The following is an 18500-nucleotide window of genomic DNA, read 5'->3' as shown; positions in this document are numbered from 1 at the left end:
TCCCACACAGAGCGAATTTAATGATTATCAGGCTACCATATCATAGGTCATGAATATTATGCTTAAGCGTAATAAGTATAGTAATATAGTGTGTATATATATTTATGTATATATATATATATACATATACATATATATACATATATATATATATGTATATATATGTATATGTATATATGTATATATACATAAATATATATACACACTATATTACTATACTTATTACGCTTAAGCATAATATTCATGACCTATGATATGGTAGCCTGATAATCATTAAATTCGCTCTGTGTGGGAAGCTCTCTACCATGATTACAGTAATAAGAGGCACAGTAAACCGCTAAAGCTTCCACACTCACTGCTCCTCCTGGTAGATGACCTCCTAGTGGATAGACAGACCATTGCAACTGGTTTCTTCAAATTAAACTTAGGGGCGGTACCATTTGGCCCCGTATTCTCTACGTCATTGCGGGTGATCTCATTGGAGCTACGAGCCTAGCCAGGTGATGACAGGGACCTGTCATGGATCGGTCAGGGCTCTACCACGGGCCAAACGGAAATTTGAAGTGGCTGCATCTGTATAGTCAGTTTGACTACTATTACTACTACAATTCAGATTGGGATCAGGACAGCTGACTTCTAAATGTTTAGAAAGAGAATATGTGGCAGTGTCATGGGAGAAGCCCTGAATATTTTCAGTGTGTTACTGAAACTGGGATAAGAAAGGTTCATCAAATGGGTTGTGCATAGTATTATTCAGTAAGGCTTTACACAGTTTTTTGTCATTATTTGTTTTTTTGTCTTTTTAACTTTTTATTGCTTACCAATCTCGGAATGCATTAACACTTAGTCTGACATCAATAAGCGCTGGGTGGCCAGGACCAATATTTCAGGCTGATCCGTTATAGCCATGAATGTATTAGGAGAGCTGGATACAACAATTAACGCAGGGTCCCATTTATTCCTATGAAAGTTTCTCAGTGGTGCACAAAGCCAAAATGGTTCAACAACAATTACACAAATGAGAATACAAATGAGGACACAAATAGGGATCATTATTGCTACTTCCACACTGCCCGGCACATAGAGCAGGCACGCTAGAGGCTTAAAGTGGCTAAGCGCGACCGACTGTGGCCGAGCATCTTGCTTCTGTCTGCCAAACAGCTTACCTCCCGTTTAGCGCTCCAGTAACTTCAATGGGGATAAAATAATTTAATTTTGTGAATCTTCTAGACTTTCCAAATGTTTTCGGACCAAATGGATCAAACCTTGGTAGTGAAACTAGTCATTTCATGGGGGTTGTGTTGCTCAAAGAAATGTTTCCATTGATTCATAAATATCCCTTTCCCAATGCAAGTCAGTGGGGAAAACTCTGTTTGGGCCGTGGGGCATCACGCAATGGACCCCAGACCCCACTACGAAAATTGGCTTGAAAGCATTTTTGTTTTCGCATTGTCAGAGCCAAAGTTTCCTCTCCGTGCGCTGGTCACTTTGGCTAGTCTCTTTCAACAGATATCTGCTAATGAATACAGATAAATAAATTAAAAAAAAGCTAATATCATCAATCAATCAGTTTTATTTATTAAGCCCAATATCACAATTTGCCTCAGAGGGTTTTATAGCATATGACATCCCTCTGTCCGTAGGACCCTCGCAGCGGATAAGGAACCCCCCCAGAAAGAGAGACAGAGAGAGATGCAGGACAGACAGTAATGACAGTAGCTTACAACAACATTAATGAAAGTAATAATATTATAATTATAATTCCGGCTATTGTGGTACAATATGTTGAAAGTATATATTAATATCTGATAGTATACATATGTGACAATAATCATATGTGTATAATAACAGTAGAAGTATGACTAATGATTACAGCAGTAGGAGGTATCAGGCAGTTCTCACCATGGCAGGAGCACAACAACACACGTCACACTATCCAGGCACCACTGCGATATAAGTAAACCTGCGAGACAGTGGAGCACAAAGGATCCAGAGAAGCTGAGTTAGTGACATGCAGTATGGCCGAGTTAGCGAGATGCAGTTATTAATTATTATTAATTAAATAATGACCTGATAGAGAGGGATTCTGTGGTAAGACTGTTAGGTTATCAGTTTCAATTCCATACGTCAGAACAAGATCGAGGGTATGGTTAAAACAGTAAGTGGGTTTATGTACACCCTGACTGAAGCCAGTGGTGTCTAATAATGAGATAAATGCGGTAGCCAGGGAGTCATTATCAACGTCAACAAGAATATTGAAATCACCTCCAATAATAACTTTATCTGATTTAAGAACTAAACTGGATAAAAACTCTGAGAATTCAGAAACAAATTCAGAATACGGGCCAGGAGCACGGTACACTAGAACAAATAAAAGTGGCTGCGAGGTTTTCCAGGTTGGGTGTAAAAGACTAAGAACAAGGCTTTCAAAGGAATTATAATCTAGTTTAGGTTTAGGGCTGATTAACAGACTAGAGTTAAAAATGGCTGCAACTCCCCCTCCTCGGCTGCTGCCTCGAGGAATGTGGGTATTATTATGACTGGGAGGAGTGGATTTATTTAGTTCACAGTTCCAACCTCAGCATCCTTCTACCAGTAAATTCACTATCCCTCCTCTGAACATGTCCAAACCATCCCAGTCTGGCCTCTCTGACTTTATCTCCAAAACATCTAACATGAGCTGTCTCTCTGATGTACTCATTCCTGATCCTATCTATCCTCGTCAATCCCAAAGAGAACCTCAACATCTTCATCTCTGCTACCTCCAGCTCTGCCGCCTGTCTGTTCCTCAGTGCCACTGTCTCTAGACTAAACCACATCGCTGGTCTCACCACCGTCTTGTACACCTTTCCTTTTAATATTGCTGGTACCCTTCTATCACACATCACACCTGACACTTTTCTCCACCCGTTCCAACCTGCTTGCACACGTTTCTTCACCTCTTTTCCACACTCTCCGTTGCTCTGGACTATTAACCCTAAGTACTTGAAATCGTCTACCTTCTTTATTTCTACTCCCTGTAACATCCCCGTTCCACTTGGGTCCTTCTCATTCACACACATGTATTCTGTCTTGCTATGGCTAACCTTCATTCCTCTCCTTTCCTGGTCATACCTCCACCTCTCTAGATTTTCCTCCACCTGCTCCCTGCTCTCAGTACATATCACAATGTCATCTGCAAACATCACAGTCCATGGAGATTCCTGTCTAACCTCATCTGTCAACCTGTCCATCACCATAGCAAACAAGAAGGGACTCAGAGCTGATCCTTGTACAGGCCCACTTCCACCTTAAACTCCTCTGTCACACCTACAGCACACCTCACCACCGTCCTACAGCTCTCATACTGTACATGTCCTGCACCACTCTTACATACTTCTCTGCCACCCCAGACTTCCTCATACAATACAACAGCTCCTCTTTCGGCACCCTGTCATATGCTTTCTCTAGATCTACAAAACCACCATGCAGTTCCCTCTGACCTTCTCTGTACTTCTCTACCAACATCCTCAAAGCAAATACTGCATCTGTAGTACTTTTTCTTGGCATGAAACCATTCTGCTGCTCACAGATGCTCACTTCTGCTCTTAGTCTAGCTGCCACTACTCTTTCCCATAGCTTCATTGTTTGGCTCATCAACTTTATCCCTTTGTAGTTGCCACAACTCTGCACATCTCCCTTATTCTTAAAAATCGGCACCAGCACACTTCTCCATTCCTCAGGCATCCTCTCACTCTCTAAGACCTTGTTGAAAAACCTAGTCAAAAACTCTACTGCCACCTCTCCTTGACACTTCCATACCTCCACAGGTATATCATCAGGGCCAACTGCCTTTCCACTCTTCATCCTCTTCAATGCCCTCCTCACTTCATCCTTACTAATCTTTGCTACTTCCTGCTCCACAATGGTCAAGTCTTCTACTCTTTTTTTCTCTCTCATTTTCCTCATTCATCAACTCTTCAAAGTACTCTTTCCTTCTTCCCATCACACTTGTGGCACCTGTCAATGCATTTCCATCTCTATCCTTAATTACCCTGACCTGCTGCACGTCCTTTCCATCTCTATCTCTTTGCCTCGCCAACCTGTATAAATAAAGCACTATTCGGACGGGATTAGTTTTACATGGGCACGTGGGGAAATGTCACTTTACCACAGGACGTCAGTAATATTAATGGCCGATTCGCACGGGATAAGAAATATCAGTAAAACTACCACAAGTGGGAGGGGTAAATCCATTCACGCACCGCAGTCCCCTCCTGCCGTCATGTGCGTATGATAGGACTGTCAAAAGCACCATGAAATTGAGTTTGAATATTTTCGAATTAATTTAGTAGAGTTCGAATAATATTAGAATTCATTATTATTATTATTATTATTATTGTTATTATTTTTTATTTATATTTTTTTACAAAAAAAAACCACAATAAGATGCTTATTGCTGGCACAATATGAACGGGACACTCGGATGAAAACACCCGTTCTAACCTCACTGAAGTGCCAGGTGCGACCAACTTCTGCCTCGCTATCTGAGCAATGTTTGGATACTTCGGTGCGTAGTTTTCCACCACAAGAGTGGATCCTGGTCGGCTCGTAGTGGTGTCTCATTCTGATAACGTTTCATCTCTTCTTAAAAAAGGGTAGGCAGGGAGGCAGCAGGTGCAACACTCTCCCTGCATGTCTCCCCGAACAGGTCACACATCGCGGACAGCGCAGTGGGTGGTGTTGGCGCAGCGGGCTCCTCCGTCGGCGCCTCTCCCTCCGTCGCTGCCTCTCCCTCCGTCGCTGCATCCCTCTCTGGCCCGGCTTGTGCACGAGCCATCTCCGCCCGAACGGGATTCGCCGTGATATACAACGTTATTGATAGTATTCATTAATTATTAATGATATTCAAATTATCAAATTTAGGTTCGAACTTATAAAAAAATATATATATTTGAATGTATTTCTAACTTTGAATTTTTTCTGACAGCCCTAACACACATATTTACTGCTGGTCTATTCGCATGGGATTAGTATTACCTGAGGTAATTGTCCAGGACCCTTTTACAGAAGGTAAAAGTCGCGGTAATCTTTACTGACATCATGCAGTAATGATTACTGACATGGCACATTCGGACGGGACTAAAATCTCAGGTAATTATTACTTTACCCAACGTACCTATGTAAAACTAATCCCGTCCGAATAGGGCTTTTGTCTCTCCCTCCTTACTGTCCAATCTATCATACAAGTCGTCGTTTGCCCTTTGTTTGGCCTTTGCCACCTCGACCTTCACCTTACGCTGAATCTCCCTGTATTCCTGTCTACTTTCTTCAGTCCTCTCAGTGTCCCACTTCTTCTTAGCTAACCTCTTTCTCTGTATACACTCCTGCACTTCCTCATTCCACCACCAGGTCTCCTTATCTCCTTTCCTTCCAGATGACACACAGATGTCTCTCTGATAATAATAGCTGTAGTTGTCCAGTCATTTGGGAGCACCTCCTGGCCACCCAGAGCCTGTCTCAACTCCTCCCTGACAACCACACAATCCTCTTCCCTTTTCAGCCTCCACCACTGTGTCCTCTGCTCTGCCTTTGTCCTCTTTATCTTCCTCACCACCAGAGTCATCCTACACACCACCATCCTATGCTGTTTGGCTACATTCTCACCTGCCACGACTTTACAGTCACTGATCTCCTTCAGATTACATCATCTACACAAGGTGTAGTCCACCTGTGTGCTCCTGCCGCTGCTCTTATAAGTCACCCTATGTTCCTGCCTCTTCTGGAAGAAAGTATTTACTACAGCCATTTCCACCCTTTTTGCAAAGTCTACCACCATCTGTCCTTCTGTGTTCCTATTCTGGATACCAAACCTGCCCATCACTTCCTCATCACCGCTGTTCCCTGCCCCGACATGTCCATTGAAGTCTGCACCAATCACCACTCTCTCACCTCAAGGGATATTCTGCATCACTTCATCTAACTCACTCCAGAATTTCTCCTTCTCTTCTAACTCACATCCTACCTGTGGGGCATAACCACTAACAATATTGAACATCACACTTTCAATTTCTAGCTTCAGACTCATCACCCTATCTGACACTCTTTTCACCTCCAGAACATTCCTAACAAATTCCTCCCTCAGGATAACTCCTGCTCCATTTCTCTTCCCATCCACACCGTGATAAAACAGCTTGAACCCTACTCCTAAGCTTCTAGCCTTGCTACCTTTCCACCTGGTCTCCTGAACACACAGTATATCCATCTTCCTCCTCTGCATCATGTCAGCCAACTCTCTAGATTTCCCTGTCGTAGTCCCAACATTCAAAGTCCGTACTTTAAGTTCTAGACCCTTGCCTTTCCTCTTCTCTCTCTGCCTATGGACACGCCTTCCTCCTCTCCTTTATTGACTAACAGTAGTCCAGTTTCCACCGGCAGCACCGATGGCAGTCGTTAATAACCAGGGCCTCAACCGATCCGGTATGGAAGTCATATTTGTGATTCGCATGTTTGATTTAGGTTTTACGTCGGATGTCCCGCCTGACACAACCCTCTGCATTTATCCGGGCTGGGGACCGGCCCAATAAGAACACTGGTTTGTGCTCCTTGGGGCATACATAGAGATTCTGTTTATAGATATGGTTTACAAAAAAACTTTCTTCATTAGATTGGCTGTGTCTGAAATCACTTAGTGCTCACTACATTATCCACTATATTGTAACTTAGCCATTTTGTAGTGCTGTCTGAGTGCGTAGTGGGAATTATTATATCCTATATAGAGGACTCAAAGTATCCCACAATACTAACCAAACGTTATATTCCATCATGCATTGTGCAAAAGGAACGGACGGACTGTTTAGGGCGGATGAAGAGACAGACGAGTTAGCAGCTCGACTAAAACCTGTTTAACATGTTTAACTCATGATGATATGTAGAATTTTGTTTTACCAGTTTCTTTGCCATGTGATAAATTATCAACTTAATGTAAAGTTGTCAATCCCCGAAGAGATAAAAAAAAATTGGCAATTAATATTTCTATGGTGCTTAACATTACTGTACAGAGGAGGGCTAACGCTAGCTAAATAGGAAACATACACTGGGTTTGTCACTGTTTGTCACCCTGAAATTTCAATTTTCAAAACCCTTTAGGAGTGAGATTTCCACTCTTAAGTTCAGTTACAGAGTACATTATATTAACTGTGTGTATGGCCATGGTTTCACTGCTTCTGCTGTTAAGCACAGTAAGTTGATTTGAAACAATCATCATTATGTATCAGACTTGCAAAGATTTTTGACACTGGGACCAATCTGTCATGCTTAGCCAGTCGTGTGACAGGGTTTGGTGAGGAGTATGGCCCATCTAAACTGAGTGTATCATCCATCTGTGAAATGTATCATACTCTGTTCAAATAATATCCTGTTATGTCCTGTGAGGGTGATTTCATGTTAATGTCAAATCAAATTAAATTACATCAACTACCTACTATATGTATGTATGTATGTACTATGTATATCCCTCCGGTCCCCCTCGGACGGAAAACGTCCTTTTCAGTCATTTTTCAGTTTTTATTTTTTGATAACTTTGGCTGTGTTCATGCATATAGCATGACATTTGGTCAGAAACCTTATTGTTGGTGATATTTTTGAAATTTTAAAGCCATTCCTAAATCAGGCCTAAAATACACAAATGGCAACCTTTTACGACACCTTGCCCTCTCGGACAAAAAACGTCCCCATTGAAACCCATTAAAACAACATTTTTTGATTCCCCTTCAATTTACATAAAAAATGTGATTTTTTTTCTATCTCTGGCAGTCAGGTTGGTTAGAGATACCCAAGAATGGTAAAAAAACAACAACAAAGAAACCCCAGATGGGGCCAATTTCCATTTTTGGGGCCCTGCTGTCTTTTCAATGCCGTTCGTGGTTTGGCCACTTGAAGCACTATAGGCCCCTAACAGGAAGGGCAAATGCAGAGTAGATCAAAAAATGGTCTTGCTGTGCTCATAAGGATGTGACAGTGTGGTCTGTATAAAAATATTGCAATATTAGTTTGTGTGTATGTGTGTGTGTGTGTGTGTGTGTGTGTGTGTGTGTACACATGGACTCAAAATACACAATGTCAAATCCCTATGTGAAAATATAGCTAAATGTAAAACCATAAATTCTGTATTTGTTCATCACATCCTCATGGAAACTTAGAAACATGAATTTGATGATATTAGTCATACATTCCAGGGTTAGGGGATCAAAATGGAAGTTTTTACTAAAATCCAGCTGAATCATACATTTTCTCCTGCTTCCCCAGCAGAGCAAACACACACGAAATAATAAGCAGTTAAATTGCCTGAATTTTTCTCCTATGTTTTTCGTTATTGAGGTTTGCGAGCCATTGTTGCAAAAAAAAAAATCAAAATAAATGCTAGGTTAGTGTTGATATGGATGTCTGGGAGCTGTGGCTGTATAGATACTAAAAAAATATTGTGTGTTTGTGTGTGCATGTGCATGTGTGTAATTGTGTAGCTAAAAATTGCAAATTATGAGCAGCAGGTTGCTGCAAGGTTACATTACTGTTTTCTCCATCTCTCTCTCTCTCTCTCTCTCTCTCTCTCTCTCTCTCTTTCTCTCATACACACACACACACAATGAATATTTGGTATGTGTAATCCGAGTAGGAGTTGGTTAAAAGATTTAAGCAAAAAAAAGTAGAAAAAAATATCAATATTTAATATTTTTATGGTTGTTTTTCAACAAGGACGAAAAACGTCCTGAAGGGGAAAGGTGTTGGTGTTCAGTGAAAAATTGAAACTGCACAAAAAAATAATAATGCATCAAAATTGATGTTGTTATTAATCATTCACATATCCCAGACTGTGATAATTAGAAAAAAAATCCATCCAACATTTATTATATAGAAAGTAATTCATTATTCATGTTTTTTTTTTTCATAAAAGTAACAGTGACCTCATGTAAAGAAAATGTCATATAAAGGGTTAAGAATCCTCAAAATTAATGAAAATTTGATATGTATAATCTGAGTAGGAGTTGGTTAAAAGATTTAAGCAAAAAATATTAATATTTAATATTTTTGTGGTTGTTTTTCAACAATATGTGTGTATATATATATATATATATATATATATATGTGTGTGTATATGTGTATATATATATGTATATGTATACACACACATATATATATATATATACTATAGTACATTTCAGGCAGAATTCATATTATTACATCATATACATACAATTACACACAGTGAGAGACTAGTCGGGCGGTGAAAGGAGCACTTTGAGGACCTCCTGAACCCAGCCATCACGTCCACTGTGAACAAGGCAGAGCCTGAAGACTCGGGGGAACCCTCGCCCATATCCCTGGCAGGAGTTGCTGAGATAGTTAAAAAGCTCCCCAGTGGCAAGGCGCCAGGTGTGGATGAGATTCGCTCTGAGATGCTGAAGGCTCCGGGCACTGTTGGGCTGTCTTGGCCGACATACCTTTTCAATGTCGCATGGAGGTCGGGTACGGTGCCTGCAGAGTGGCAGACCGGGGTGGTGGTCCCCATCTTAAAAAAAGGGGACACTGCTCAGCCTCCCGGGTAAAGTTTACTCCAGCGTGCTGGAAAGGAGGCTCCGACCAAATGTCGAACCTCAGATCCAGGAGGAGCAATACGGATTCCGTCCTGGCCGTGGAACAGTGGACCAGCTCTTTACCCTTGCGAGGCTGCTGGAGGGGTCGTGGGAGTTTGCCTATCCAGTCTACATGTGCTTTGTGGACCTGGAGAAGTCTTACGACCGCGTCCCTTGGGGGGTCTTGTGTGGGTTACTACAGGAGTATGGGGTGCCGGGCTCACTGCTACGAGCCATCCGGTCCCTGTATGACCAAAGTGAGAGCTGTGTCCGCATACTTGGTGTAAAGTCGAACACGTTCTCGGTGGGTGTTTGCCTCCGCCAAGGTTGTCCCTTGTCACCAATCCTGTTTGTGACCTTCATGGACAGGATTTCGAGGCTCAGCCAGGGGGAGGAAGGGGTCCGGTTTGGGGACCTCAGAATTGCATCTCTGCTTTTCGCAGATGATGTGGTTCTGTTGGCTCCATCACACCGTGACCTCCGTGTTGTGTCATGACAGTGGTGTTTCTGTGATAGTGTCTCTGTGCTGCTCTAGCGAACTCCTACCAGCTTGTTTTCTGTTTTTCCTCACTTCAGTTGCTTAACATCTACTTTATGTCTTAACCAACACTAGTTCTGTTTAAGCACTTATAGCTCTCCTCTTTTTAACGTCTTTCTTGCTAATCTTAGCTGTTGTTTGCACGTTATTAGCTTTGTTAGCTACATTAGCAGCTGAGTGTGAAGCAGTTGGGATGAGAGTCAGCACCTCCAAGTCTGAGGCCATGGTTCTCTGTTGGAAACCAGTCGATTGCCCTCTCCGGGTTGGGGGAGAGGTTCTGCCTCAAGCGAGGGAGTTCAGGTATCTTGGGGTCTTGTTCACGAGTGAGGATAGAATGCGACCCGGCCCCGGATAAGCGGATGAAAATGAATGGATGGATGGGTGGATGGATGGATAGATAGAGAGAATAACGTAAAATCTAATAAAAGAGTTAAAGGAAGTCCATTACAAAATAATATCTTAACAATAAAAAGAGCAGAGTAAACATTAGGACATGTTTTGTGTTTAAGGACACAGGAGAGAAACCTGATTAACGGGAAGTGATTGGAACATAGCAAACTGGGTCTGCTGCCTAATTACACCATGTCATTGATTAGCCACACATACTAATTAACTCATTCAGCACATTTATTTCAAATGGAAAATCCATCAAATACATGACAACTCTTTTTGAACTGTTGATTCTGAATACGAAATGTCCGTAAAAGCTTGGAATGAGAGATGGTGCCTGATATGAGCCCTGTTAAATATGTGTATGCGCTTGTTGCGGTTTGAGAAGACCCATGATTATTTGGCTGAATAATGCCAATAACAGCCTTATTTAAGCAGCAGAACCCCTTAATATTACTCTACATTGAAGACTAAAATGGTAAACGCAAAGAGTTTCCCTTTTACTTTTATACAGACAACAGAAAGAACAATTTGCTCTGATAGAGATGCCAACATGTAACAACTCATTTGGCTGATAACCGATAACGATATTGATATATCCACTTTTTTGCCCACCTAATTTTAATGAACATCAAGTCTCTTCTGTAGTAGAATTAACATCATATTATGCATGCATACTAGGGCTGGGTATGCCGCTGATTTCCTGAATCGATGATGATGATCATCATCAGTATTATCATCATCTAAGGTTTCTCTTTCATTCACAGTGGTGTTCAGTGGTGTTTTTCTAAAAATGTCTTCAACTGAAAACGTTGTTAATGATAAGTGTACTATACACATACAATGCAATGTATACAGTATAATGTCGACTTTTTGTTGCAATAAAAATTTAAAAATAAAAATTTAGCTGGTGCTCCTAACTTTTTGAAGTTAGGAGCACCAGTGCTACCATGTAAAAAAGTTAATTTCAAGCCCTGCATAGAGTGCATTGAGTGACCACAAAACAAATGTACAAGTGCTTTCTTTACTGCATAGAGTTTGTTTTAACAGAGTAAATGTAGTATGAGGGCATGACAAAATCTGAACAGCTGTCCAGGCCCTGAGCGAGAGAGAGAATAAACCTGAGGTAAACAAATCATCATTAAAACATTTAGATTTCAAATCAAATCACCAGCCAGCCAGTGTAATAAGGTGGCTAAACAACTTACCTAATGTAAACATCATTACTGCCTGAGGAAAACATCTACTTTGTTTGCAACAAACTATGACCAACAGAGACAACTATTTATCAATAAGTAAAAGTAAACAAACAAGCAGATATTGAAATAAGCTCTGAACTGCCTTTCAAATTAGTGCAAGAAATCAGGTTTTTTAGTTTGCTTGTCTTGTAAAACATCTGGACATTGTGAACTGTAAAGTCCATGGACTAAAGCCCCTGCTTGGCTGCTTTCTCACCTTTTGAAGATAGAAAGATTTTTCTGTAAGAAAAGGAGCTGATCCACATGTTGCGGAGTGAGGCAGCTCCTCTGTGCAGTAACAATATCACCAGCAGTTGAAAAAACTCTCAGAAGGGACACTGGTCCCAGGGATACAAAGATACTGCTTTGCTTGGCGAGCCAAAAGAGGATACTCACTTGCATGCACGCTCCACCAGGTCAGTGGATTCTCAGAGAGTGGAACAGATTTTACTTCCCTGTATCTGTTTACTTCGTCCTTTGACTTGTCCACCGGATTGTTCTGTGATACCCAAGTAGAGCCATCAATGCAGAAGATTCCTCCTTTGACCTCTTTGGTGGAGTAGGGGCATCATCCACTCCAACAGGAGGACCAGGGGAGTTGTCTTTCTGCTGTATGAGCACAGTTTCCTCAGCTCCATCACCATCAGATTCCTGCTGTTGAAATATAGAAATGTTTAGAAATAAACTCATTTGGTAATTTAATTGTTTAAAATTGCTGCTAACATAAAGAAAAAGACAATGTAGAATGTATACTTAAATCCTATAGGCTATACTGTGCATGAACGGCCAGTTATTTCTGTACTTCTCTAACTTGAATTAGATGTCTTCACCTGCTCCAGACCAGCAGCTTCAGTCATCAGTCTAGACAATATGTGGTCACGGGCCTCTTCAGACAAGAAAGGCAGGGCCTTGAAGCGAGGATCTAATGCTGATGCTACATACAGCTTGTCCTTCTGGGCCACATATCTTAATCTGTGCATGCACATGCACAGACAGACACACAGATGGACAGACTGTTCTAGAAAGCGTTCCAGCATGTCCAGTGCGCTGTTCCAACGGGTCACTACGTCAATCACAAACTTAGGTACAGGCAGCTCCAGGATCCTTTGCATCTTTTTTAGCTTGTGGCTTGCCATAGTACTACTATGAAAAAATGATGCAATGCGCCTCACTCGGCTGTTTTGAGAGCTGCTTGCGAGGCTAAGTTGAGTGTGTGTGTGTGTGTGTGTGTGTGTGTGTGTGTGTGTGTGTGTGTGTAACAGCCCATGTGCAACAGCTCCATCAGTCCCACAGCATGGACCATATTCGCTGCATTGTCCGTCACGATGGCTGGGTCATGGTTTGTTAGCTTCCACTCTTTTATCGCCTCGGACAACAGTTCAGCTAGGTTACTCGCTGTGTGGCTGGTTTCAATTGACCTCGTCTGTAAAACATGAGACATGAGCCTCCAGCCATCATCAGTGTAGTGACAGGTAATTGCCAGGTAGGAATCCGTTGCTCTGGATGTCCAGCTGTCACAAGTTAGGGCGACTCTCTCTGCCGACTTAAGTGAAGTTGAGACGCTGTCCTTCACATTTGCATACAGTTTTGGAATTAACACCTCACTCACATGTTTGCAGGTAGGTAAAACGTAATGTGGTTCTAATATATTAATGAGGTTTCAGAAGCCATCATTTTTAACGATACTGTACGGGCGTATATCCTCGCATATGAAAGTTGTGACAGCGTCAGTTATTTTTTGGGCATGTGGAGAATTGGGTGGCAACTTAAATGTGAAGGCCTTCTCCAGCAGATGGAGACATTAAATACAATACTTTCCAAAGTATATAATATTCATTAATTGTGCAAAATAAGAAAAAGCATGTGGTTTGATTCTGTTAATTCATTTTAAAACCAATGTCAGCAGTACCAATGACGTGCTGATATTATCATGCATCCCTAAAGAATAAGAATGATGGTTATTTATTTTTCTTGTCAACAAATGCCACGTAAAGCCACTAACCAACAATGAACTGATCCCACTAACAAGTATTATATGTTCTCAAAGTTTGACATATCATATTCCTTTGTGCCACAGAGCTCCATGTTGTCCAAGAACTACTAAAGTATAACTACCAAACCAAAACCACTTTTTTCAGTTGAAAACCAATGCAGTAGTAGTGTTGTTGATAGATTCAGGTCCAAAGCTTGACTTTTGAAGGGGAGCGACAGTGTTGAGCTAAATAGAGCCCCATCCGATCCTTTGTTTTATGTCAGCTTTCACACAGGTGTTTTTACTTGCAAAGCTGTAATGCACAGCAATGCAGCGAGTGCAACCTTCATCAATTCTCCAACTCTCTGGTGTCTGTCTGTCTCCCCACTCCATTAGTGTGTATGAGCAGGGGATGAGCCCTACACACAGCTTCACACCACACTCCATATACAACAGCAAAACCCACTATAAGACTTATGTTAAGTTTAAGATTTATGTTAGTAAATAGTAACAGAAAGACAACCACCTAGTCGCTGACTTACAGTAAAGTAAAAATGACTGTTGTCTAGAGTTTTACATGTGTTTCTCTCTTTCGGTCTGCCATCTTCTAGCAGCAGATGCAGGTTAACCCTCATACACTAGACTTTGGCCTCAAGCTGGAGTTCCACCTGTGCTGTGTTCACGGACCTACGAAACCCTCCAAATTTAATTCTGACATTAAATTTTAGGGGAAACACTGAAGTTTTACTGCCCTTATATTAGGTGCCTATGCCTATGTATATTGTAATGCAAAAGCAATCCAAACTTTTCTGAGAGACTGACAGGTGGTATGTCCAATACTATTAGACAGAAAATGTTAGTGTGGATTTGGCTGTAGACCATGTGTCCATGGAGAAAAGGTATCAATATTTCATATAAAAGAAATAACTGATGGTATTATTGTCCTTTTATACTCCTCACAGGAGGCCAAGGCTAGCTTCTTGAACTGGCTACTGACACGAGCAGATCAAAATGGCCTCGTCACATTGTCCAAGGCCTCCTTCAGAATGGTGTCCTGCTCTGAGCTCCAGGATGGTCCCTCGCTGCCTGAGGGCTCTCTGGCCCTGGTCACCAATTCCTCAGAGTCCCAGAGCTGGGCGCAGTTCAGTATGGAGACCTACAGCACGAACCTAAAGACCAGTCTACTGGGGCACACCCTGTTGTATGCTGAGGTTGTCACGTCTACCATGGATCTGCTGCAAGGGTAACACATGTTTCTCTGAGTCTGCTCAATGTTTGAAATGTACACTGATGCTGGCAGCAGCGTATTCTCAAAGGCAAAATGGTGGTTTTGTGACCGAAAGACATGCAACACTTGGTTTTGATTCCTGCACAGGCTGACCACCTGTAACCTTACACAGTGCCGGTCATCTCTCTGAAGCACAGTTCCCTGAAGTGAGTCAAATAAAACTAGGTGGGCTTACTTGCCTTCGTTATACTCGAGTGGTTAGAGTCCCCAAAGTCCAGGAGATATATTTGCATTTTGTTGTGTACTACCTCAAAGCTTTCCAGTGGGAAAGGTTGATAACAACATAAATTAATTTGTGTGTTTGAAATGTATAACTGTCTGCTGTCCCTGTAGCACTGGTTGTTATGCACCAGGGCCACCTGGGTGATTATTCAGGCAGGGAATCTCGAGTCAAAGGAGATTTATGGTTGTGTGTAGACCCTACGCATGTAGCCTACACACGTCGCCTATGCCGTTGTGAGCATTTTTACTTCTGCGGTGGTGTGTCTGTGTCACTCTGCAGTTACACCTCCAAAACACTAGTCAGCGACAGAGGTTTCTGTGAAGTGCTGTTAAGTTTAGTTGATTCAAAACACACTTTAAACATGTCTTAATAGAGACAATTTCAAACACAAGTACACAAATTGGCTTCACTACAACTCTCAGCATTCACAAACACTTGTGTTAATCCGGACACATTTTGCCCACAGATACAACATGCTAACATTATTAGCGCAAGCCTATGGCATTTTACATTGTATAAATTAGCCTAGCAACTAGCGATCTTTTCATCTTCTCATATAAAACCAGGGACAACAGCGACATTTGACAAAGGTAATGGCACACAATTTGGCTCCATTACAACTCACAAAGTTCACTGACAAAACAACTGTCCTGTACTAAACACATTTTTTAAACAAATACAACATGCTAACGTTATTAGCACAAGTCTATGGCATTTTGCATTGTATTGATGAGCCTAGCGGCCGGCGATTTTTCCCTCATCTCATATAAAACCAGGAACAACAGCAACATTTAACAAAGGTAACGGCACAAACTTTGGCTCCATTACAACTCACAAGGTTCACCGACAAAACAGCTGTCACACTAAACACGTTTTCCAAACAAATACAAAATACTAACGTTATTAGCACAAGCCTATGGCATTTTACATTGTATAAATTAGCCTAGCGATGAGCGGAGATTTCCTCTTCTCATATGAAACCTGGATAAATCCCAAAGTATAAATCCCTGAGTATAAATCCCTTAAGGATAAATCACACACAAGACTTAAAATGCTATTTTAATGGCCTTACTGTCTTCACAATTTATTGTTTCTTTTTTTTTTGGGGGATATTTTTTTGGGGCTCTTTTGCCTTTAATGGACAGGACAGGTAAGTGTGAAGGGGGGAGAGAGAGAGGGGATGACATGCAGCAAAGGGCCACAGGCTGGATTTGAACCCGGACCGCTGCGGCAACAGCCTTGTACATGGGGCGCCTGCTCTACCCACTAAGCCACCGACGCCCCAATTTATTGTTTCTTATCTGCGAACTAAAGGTAAATACAAGCTCCGTTTCCACTGAGGGAAATGGTGTCAGTATACAGCGACAGACAGGAGGTCTGCGTCACCGCGACGCGTAGTAACAATTCTGGGGAGGTGCGCATTAGGCTATGGCGTAGGTTATGACGTAGGCTCTATGTCGACGTGGAGCCTACACTGTAGCTACGGCGTCGTTTCAACACATAACTATAAAATGTGTGTCAGCCTCCGACAAGTTCTGCACATTCACAAAAGACCAAGTACTGCAACCGTATTGCTGAAGGATCTTTTCTGTTTACTGTTGATGCCAGAACAAAAACTTGTATTACTACTGCATACAAAAACTGCTTAAACATACATCCAAATTAGTTCAAAACAGCCAAGTGTCTTCAGCTTCAGGGGCAGAGAGGTTAAAAGCATGTAGGCGGCTGACAGTCTACAGGTCTGAATGACTGTAACTGCCTTATGTTTTTTTTTATTTGACTTACACATCTCATTTAGCACTTTCAACCCTGGCTTGTTTAAGTCAGCTGGACAGGCCACCAGGAATTTTCCCAGCATAACACGTGGCCAGTCGAGGCCTAGCACAACCACAACTGAAGCATTTTCTGTGTAATTGTGGATCTGTGAGCTTTTAAACCACATGTGAGTTTTAGGGTAGTGCATTATCACTGCTGTCTTAGTCACTCACAGGTTCTTTATGCTGCACGTGACAGGTTGCTTAGTTAGTAACTGTTGTGGAATAGCTCTTAATAAGAAGAAACCATCTGGAAAATTTTGGATATGGATAGTTTATTTATTTATAAATGTATAATAATATCCTTATTATACATTTAATGGAAGTGACATCTTGAAATGGAACTTTTTTTAAACTCAAAAAGTGTTGTGAATACATGAGAGATAGGATAATAGATAACCTGCACTGAGCTTGTTTCCAATGCTAGGGGCAGCAGGTTGATCCCTCACTTTAAGTTAAGATGAGTGTAATGCAGCTAACTGTGTGTGTAGGCATGTCATAATTGAAACTTTGTGACAACAATAACAATGTAACTGTTTTTATGCCTCTGTGCTGGCAGCAGCCGCGACCAGAGCCATTATGTTTTCAGGTTGTCTGTTCGTCTGACCATCTGCCATCTATCCATACGTCAGTCCATCTGTCCCATTCTTGTGAATGCAATATCTCTCTAAGAACACCTTTAGGGCATTACTTCAAACTTGGTACAAACATCCCCCTGGACTCAACAATGAGGTGATTAGATTTTGGTGGTCATAGGTCAAAGATCAAGGTCACTGTGACCTGTCTCATCCTTGTGAAAGCTGTATCTGAAGTAACACCTTTGGGGAATTTTTTTCTAATTTCAAACACACTTGGACTAAACGATTAACTGATTAGATTTGCTTAAAGGTCAAGGTCAGTGTGACCTTGCGGCTTTCTCATTGTCACGAATGTGATATCTCACAAACGCCTTGATGGAATTTCTTCAAATTGGACACAAACATCCACTTGGACTCAAGAATGAACTAATTAGAGTTTGATGCTCAAAGTTCAAGGTCAGTATGACCTCACAAAACATGTTTTTGGCCGTAACTTAAGAATTCCTTCGCTAATTATGACAAAACTCTTCACAAGTCTAATCTGAGAAAATGATAAAGTGACAACATTTTATATCTAAAGGGACAAAGGTCAACCTCACTGTGATATCGTAATATTTTGCATAAAACACTTTTCATTATTCAAATATTTTTATTGATTTTCATAGTAAATACTCACAGTGGTACTCAATACCCCAAGATACACCAGAAAAATGAAATAAGACAGAAAAATAAAATAACTGTATACATGAAATAAATATAAAAATACATATACATAGCATAAACACACATATATACATATACATATACATATACATATATATATATATATATATATATATATATATATA

General features: G+C 41.2%; 1 protein-coding gene across 4 annotated transcripts in view; it reads left to right on the top strand.

The window, feature by feature from the left end:
• Positions 1 to 18500, top strand: part of hlcs (holocarboxylase synthetase (biotin-(proprionyl-CoA-carboxylase (ATP-hydrolysing)) ligase)) — a 106581-nt gene that overhangs the window by 37738 nt on the left and 50343 nt on the right. For all 4 annotated transcript variants that reach the window (XM_050035561.1, XM_050035570.1, XM_050035553.1 and 1 more), the window contains one exon: positions 14712 to 14992. In XM_050035561.1, the coding sequence (XP_049891518.1) occupies positions 14712 to 14992 (281 nt within the window). The remainder of the gene's footprint in view (positions 1 to 14711; positions 14993 to 18500) is intronic.

The sequence above is a fragment of the Epinephelus moara genome, chromosome 3 (genome assembly GCF_006386435.1).
Source record: "Epinephelus moara isolate mb chromosome 3, YSFRI_EMoa_1.0, whole genome shotgun sequence".
In the NCBI taxonomy this organism is placed as follows: Eukaryota; Metazoa; Chordata; class Actinopteri; order Perciformes; family Serranidae; genus Epinephelus; species Epinephelus moara.
The sequence above is the reverse complement of the archived record's forward strand: the minus strand, read 5'-3'. Positions and strand labels throughout refer to the sequence as shown.